We start from the raw sequence: 6,677 nt of genomic DNA, 5'->3' as shown, positions 1-6,677 counted from the left end.
GCCGCCGCCGCGGCAGCAGCAGCAGCGGAGGCGCGGGGCCCGGCTAAGAAGGCCAAGAGCAAGTCCGCTCTGGCGGCGGAGGCGGCGGCGGCCGCCGCGGCCGCGGCGGAGGCGCAGCTGGCCCCGCTCCTGGCGCGCATCAATGGAGAGCTACTGCCGGGCATTCCGGAGGCGGCTGTAGCTGCCGGAGCCGCATCCGCCACTGCTACCTCCGCGGCGGTGTCTGGAGGTGTACGGCAGGAAGTGGGGGAGGTTGAAGAGCGGGAAGCGAAGCGCTGTAGATCAGGGGAGTAAGGGGCAGTAAGGGGAAGACGGGGGTTAGCCCCGCGTGAGCGGGGGAGGGATTCTTGGTGTGTGTATGTGTGTGTATGTGTGTGTGTATGTGTGTGTATGTGTGTGTATGTGTGTGTATGTGTGTGTATGTGTGTGTATGTGTGTGTATGTGTGTGTATGTGTGTATGTGTGTGTATGTGTGTATGTGTGTGTATGTGTGTGTATGTGTGTGTATGTGTGTGTATGTGTGTGTATGTGTGTGTATGTGTGTGTATGTGTGTGTATGTGTGTGTATGTGTGTGTATGTGTGTGTATGTGTGTGTATGTGTGTGTATGTGTGTGTATGTGTGTGTATGTGTGTATGTGTGTGTATGTGTGTGTATGTGTGTGTATGTGTGTGTATGTGTGTGTATGTGTGTGTATGTGTGTGTATGTGTGTGTATGTGTGTGTATGTGTGTGTATGTGTGTGTATGTGTGTGTATGTGTGTGTATGTGAGGATCACCCGGGGGACGGAAGTGGGGAGTGGGAGCAGAGTGCCGTCATATGTGTGTTTGTGTTTGGGTTTCGGAACTTGGTCGTTTTTTCCCCGGGTCAACCGGATTGACCATCAAAAGGGGTGGTGCGCCCATGTTTGGGCAAACAGCGGGACGGGAGGAGAGAGAGCCCGTTTTCTGTGTGTGTATTTGGGTGACTGTGGTGTGAGGCACCGGCGTACGGCAGTGTAAAAGAGGGATATTATGACGATGTGAAGCCCTCTTGGTGAGGTGACTGGTCAAAGGAACCAACCACTTCAACCGCTCAACCACCTAACCGTTGTGGTCATCATAATCATGTCGTGCTTTTACTTGCAAGGTGCGGTGTGTAAGTCATGGAACAGGACATAATGTGCATGCGCTCGGGATCGATATGGGAACTACAGTTACAGCTGTACCTGCGTTGCATCCCAAGGTAAGTGCTGTGCATGCATGCTAAAGTTTGCTGTGCGTACTGCACTGCTGCCTCCACAAAATACGGCACAGACTTCCGTACGGGTAGCAAAACCCTAATTTATTTATTAGCGGACGGAACGGAGTATCTTTAAAGCGACAACAAGCAAGGAAACAAATCCCGGTCTTTCGCGACCCAGGAGGGCCGAGTTCTCCATTGCGACTCTCTCTTATCATCATCATCCAGGCTGGGGGCGAACATTTCTTGGCTTCGACCGTCGTACAGCTATTTCTGCCGGTTCAACATGCTTCGACATCGCCAAGCGAAGTATGTGTGTAGAGATGTGCGAGTAGTAAGTTATTACGAAGGGGAACTGCCGTGGTGCGTGGAAGCAGGGCGCATGCATGCACGCATGTGACGGACATATGTACGGCAGGGGACTCCAAGAGCTTCTACTTGGGTCGCAAAGGCTCCCGGGTTCTCAACAAACTGGCGTTGTTTTGACTATTACCTACCAAGAGGTGTGTTTAGGTCCCGCTGCTGGGACAGTGGCCTCTGGTTTTTCCCCCACGCAACCCCCCGCAGGTCAGCATCATATTACACATTGTCCTACTTTTTTGGTCTAATCTCGGAGTATCCGTCTGTGTTTTTCCTTTTTCGTCAACCGCCTGTGCTTCGCCGTGCCCCCCTCCTCCCCACCCCGGCCAATCCCCTGGAATTGCGACAACGCAGCGGTCCCTGGTTTTGTCGCTGCTGGCCCGGGGTGGGTCGCCCGGGGTGGCTCTTCAGCACGTCGGGGCCCTTTAGGTCGGGGGGGGGTACTATTTATCGGTGCAACACAGGTAACTGTCATTACTATCTGCCACTGGTGCAACTTTCACAATGGGTTGGTGTTGGGAGGGGGTTTTGCAACCGGGTTGTGTGTTTTGCTAACAAGCTGCCGGCTGGCGGCTGCCGGCTTAGCTACTGTTACGCGAAATACGGCAGGACCGAGCAATAACAACACGAAACATCGGAAATCAGGAAACACTATATATTTTATGGTTATTTTGCGTGTTGTTGTTAAAACTGCTGTTAAAGACTGACACCAGTTTGCGGTAAGGTGTCGAAAATTGTAAAATGGCTTGCGGCCATGACTTTAAGGAAATGTGCTTGTCTACGCCCGCAGTCCCCTCCCACGCCTCGACACGGTCACTGGTCCAACACCAATCCCCAACCAGCAACCTTTTGAGTTTGTCTTAAGTGTTTATAAAGTCCTCAACTTTGTTGATTCCCTTCGTCGGCTTTGGATTGTTACCTAAGGGACGTGTATGCGAACAAAAAATATGGTGCTCGGTGGTTTCAGTGCAAGTGCAGGTGCTCACAAGCTATTTTTATGGTTCGCGACGAAAGGCCTTTTGTTGAGATTAGTGTAAAATACTATTATTATACAAATGAATGGCAGGATGGATGTGGTTGTTATAATGACGGTTGCAAAGTTAGTTAAGGCCCGAAACCTGCCGTATGCAACTTGAAACCAGGGACATCGTCTCTTGCTTCTTATTATTGTTGAAAAAGGGAGTATGCGGCAGCCAGCAAAACGTTCACCTTCCCACGCACATTCAAACCTCCTTTCTCATCAAGGCAGTACACAACATACGCGCCGGGTACGCCGTACAAGTGTACGAACACCCGTACGGTCGCACACGATTCTCCAATGATTATTATTCACAAGGCACAGCGCCCCGCTCTCAGCGCTTTTAGCCAGCATACATGTAAAATACACGTTTCTGGGATGTATTGAATTCCGCCAAAACAACGCCGATGAAAATTCATTCTTCGCGCCTCAAGCGCGGCCGTGTTGCTTCTTGTCGCATTATGTAGTGGACAGGGGTAAAGCCCTTGATGCCTATCACCACCTAATGCCCAACCGCGCCACCACCCTACACAAAACCCCCCCGGGGGACCCCCCAGTTCGGTTTCCTCTCAACGAAATCCTCCCAACTTCACCTTAAACAAAACCCTCATGCATGTACGAACCCATACATGTACGACCGAACAGTTCAAAATGTTAATAATTCCCCTTCCCCCAAAACACACACACACACACACGCACTGCCCTCACATAACCAGGCAACCCGGCGCGCCACCTGCCAGGAAACTCCCCATCCAACCCCCCAATTGCTGATTCAACTGCCGTAGCCGTACGGCCGTATCCGTACCGCGCAGCATCTCTGCCTTGCGCAGCTCCGGAACCACCAAACCCGCCACGTTGACCTGAGGGGAAGACACCGGAGGGGGGGGGAGGCAGTGTCGTAAGACGAAACACAACACACAACAGCCGCCGATCGTCATGAAAACAAAGCAGCGTTATCCAGTGAGGCATCACCTTCCAGTGGAGAGAGACTGCTCTTGCCCTCTGACAACTCACTAAGTAACATGCGTTCAGCGCTGCCTTGCCTTGGCCTTCTAAACACACACAACCCCCCCGGGTATGTGTCAAGGTGTTTAAACTCCGAGAGCTCTCTCCCCCACAAAAGCAGCAAAATCCCCCAAACCCCCCAAGCATCCCCCAGTCCCCGGCGAAGGCAAAAAACCCACCACCCAGAAGCTGTATCGCTCCGGCTGCTCCAGGGGAGGTCGCTCTCCCAATCCGTCTAGTGCGGCACGGATACGGAGCCCCTGATGGCCGTACGCCGGGCCCGAGTGCGAGCGCAGGAACCCTAGAAGCCGCTCCACTTGCCGGTCCAGCTGGGGGGGGGAGCGTGTATGTGTGTGCGTGTGTGCGTGTGTGCGTGTGTGTGTATGTACGGGGGGTGAAGTGGGGTTGGAAGTGGAGCTGCAGAAACACATGACATGCATGAAGCACAAAAGTCAACAGCCGACAGATGCGGGCTGTGGTCAGGTAGCTGCCCCAAGGGGTTGACGGCGATTGCACCTTCGGGGGCCGGGGGGTGGGGGACAGAGGGGAAAACAAAACCCCAGCGCTGCAGTGCTGTACAGCAGCGTCCTGATCTTGATCAATTACATTCATCAGTTGTGTTGTAGATCAGTCGTATTAAATACAACCCCATCTTCGAATGCCTCCCTGTCCGGCTACCCCTATTTCCCCCCCGACCCAATAACCCTATTCGCGTCGGCGTCGGGGTTTACACGGCGTGTGCGTTTGTACCGCACCGTACACATAATACACGCATGGCTCCTAAAAACGCACATATGTACGCGCATACATACACAGTTCATAATAATAATACATACACGCATGCACACGTACCTGCGCCACAAGCTCCGGAAGCGCCTCGTACTCGGGAGTCCCTGGTCGTGGCTCCGTGTCCTGAGTCGATGGCGTCACAGATGGGAATCACACACCGCGGCAGGGGGCACCAACCCAACCACTAAAAACGAGGGAAGCCAGATCACGACCGCAGCTCAAACCGGACCCAGGAGATTGAACCAACCCCAGAAGGAGGAGGAAAACCAAAATCAGACGAGGATGGAATAGGATACTCGGGACAGAACCAACCGCCAACTGCCAACTACCGGTGTCGCTAAGCGCCTGCATCACTGAGTAGCAGTACATGTATGTGGATATGCCCCAGCGGGAGGGGAGTGCTGGGGGGAGGGAAACACGTCATGAGAGCGGACAGAGCGACATACAGACCGCGGTGGAGGGGTGGAACCCGGATAGGGAGGGGGGAAGAAACCGCCCCGAACGGACTTTAGGTGGTCTTTCCGTTGGGGCTGGGTAGCAGCCCCTGTGGCCAGTGTCATGCCCGGTCAGATACTTGTAACCTTCACACACGCACAGGCACATAAACATACACACATACACACATACACGCACGCACGCACCTGCAACACCTCACACCTTGCAACGCGATATCCGTCCAGTTCGCTGTGGCTGCGGATGCGAACACGCCGCCTGCCAACCAACTCCAGGTAGTAACGACTAGCGGCGGTTGAAAAACGGTTGCAACGGTACGGAAATCGGAAGTTAAGCATTGGTAGTTACGGTTGTTAGGTTCAAATACGGTTTTCACTTGGATATGGTTAGGGCCCGGGGGTTCGACTGGCGATGAACTTGTTTCCCAATCACCCCTTCGCCCCTTCACACACATATATACACACACTCTTTCTCACACACACACACATCGTTTGAACCGAGCTTTCTAATTGGACCTCGTGCCTTAGAAGAGAGGGGTGGGGTATGTGCAGGGTTTCCGGGTTTCCTCTGTCTTAGAAGTGAACCCTCACCCCAAGAGCCGGATCAGGCCGGGGAGGGAGAGGAGTCGTGTGGCGTGTTTCAGAGGCTCAGTGAACGCAAACTCGCGTGACGGAGCCTCTTGACTCGGGAGAGCGTGCGCGCGTGCGACGGCCCCCACCCCTACCCCCGGGGGGGGGGAGGAGAGCGAAGCTAGCGGACCTGCGGCTCTCGGCTGCTTAGGAGGGGGCAGAGGCCCCCCTAGCGCCCCTCTCCCGTCCGCGGGAGAGAGCTTAGGCGGTCTTTCCATTGGGGCTGGGCAGCAGCCCCTGGCCAGTGTCAGGCCCGGTCAGATACTTGTAACGTTCACGTACAACACACACACACACACTCACATGTGATGCACGCACTGCCCTGGGAGTTATGTGCATCACTGTGTGAACATACATACGTGTAAACAGAATATGTAAACAGAATATGTATATACATCCACACTAAATACAAACATACATACACACACATATCCTCCCGCCTGCAGGTGGCTCGCTCACTCACCGGGGGGGCTGTGTTGCCTGTACAGGCCACTGCACCCCAGGTGTGCTCACACCTCTGGTTTCACAGATGATAAGGTTGTTGGAAACTGGACCTTGCACACCGCATACTGCCACACAGACTGGATGGCTGGGTGGCGTGGGAGCCTCCGACGACCAGCCTTCCTTCCGCCGACTAGCCCTCCCTCCTCTCTCCCTGAGCCAGCTCACCCTCACCGCGGCCCCGCCTCCCCGCCCCCCTCCCAACACACACACAAATCTCTCCCCCTCCACACACACCCCACTACTGACCCATCGGGTTGCGGCTGGCACTCAATGATCTCCGCCTCCACCGCAACATCCTCGATCTCGCCCGCGTCACGACGAGCCTGGGAGCAGGAGGGGGGAGGAAGAGAGACGGGGGGAAGAGAAGACTGTGACATACATACATACATACGCACGTACATACATACGCACGTACATACATACATATGTGCATACGCCCTCTCTAACGGCTGTGCTCGTTCGTTGCAATGGGAGCAAAGCACACACAGACACGCACAGACATGCACATAGACACATACAGACACGCAAACAAACATACGCACACACACAGACACACGCACAGACTCACACGCGTCAACAACACATAGACGCATTCGCTTCCCCTCCCCCACCTCTTCCGGTGCCGCTCCCTCCCTCCCTCTCTCCCTTCCTCCCTCCCTCCTCTCTCCCTCCCTCCCTCCTCTCTCCCTCCCTCCCTCC

General features: G+C 54.6%; 2 protein-coding genes across 2 annotated transcripts in view; one reads left to right on the top strand and one right to left on the bottom strand.

Moving 5' to 3' along the window:
- Positions 1-294, top strand: part of VOLCADRAFT_90025 (uncharacterized protein) — a gene marked incomplete at both ends in the record, with an annotated part of 4,513 nt that extends 4,219 nt beyond the window's left edge. Inside the window, one exon of the mRNA XM_002949676.1 lies at positions 20-294. Within this exon, the coding sequence (XP_002949722.1) occupies positions 20-294 (275 nt within the window). The remainder of the gene's footprint in view (positions 1-19) is intronic.
- Positions 295-2,659: 2,365 nt separating this feature from the next.
- Positions 2,660-6,677, bottom strand: part of VOLCADRAFT_104368 (uncharacterized protein) — a gene marked incomplete at its 5' end in the record, with an annotated part of 12,181 nt that continues 8,163 nt past the window's right edge. Inside the window, 6 exons of the mRNA XM_002949566.1 lie at positions 2,660-3,458; positions 3,783-3,932; positions 4,456-4,515; positions 5,034-5,082; positions 5,938-5,991; positions 6,225-6,301. Of these exons, the coding sequence (XP_002949612.1) occupies positions 3,303-3,458; positions 3,783-3,932; positions 4,456-4,515; positions 5,034-5,082; positions 5,938-5,991; positions 6,225-6,301 (546 nt within the window). The 3' untranslated portion in view covers positions 2,660-3,302. The remainder of the gene's footprint in view (positions 3,459-3,782; positions 3,933-4,455; positions 4,516-5,033; positions 5,083-5,937; positions 5,992-6,224; positions 6,302-6,677) is intronic.

Source organism: Volvox carteri (assembly GCF_000143455.1).
Source record: "Volvox carteri f. nagariensis unplaced genomic scaffold VOLCAscaffold_15, whole genome shotgun sequence".
Taxonomy (NCBI): domain Eukaryota; kingdom Viridiplantae; phylum Chlorophyta; class Chlorophyceae; order Chlamydomonadales; family Volvocaceae; genus Volvox; species Volvox carteri.
The sequence above is the reverse complement of the archived record's forward strand: the minus strand, read 5'-3'. Positions and strand labels throughout refer to the sequence as shown.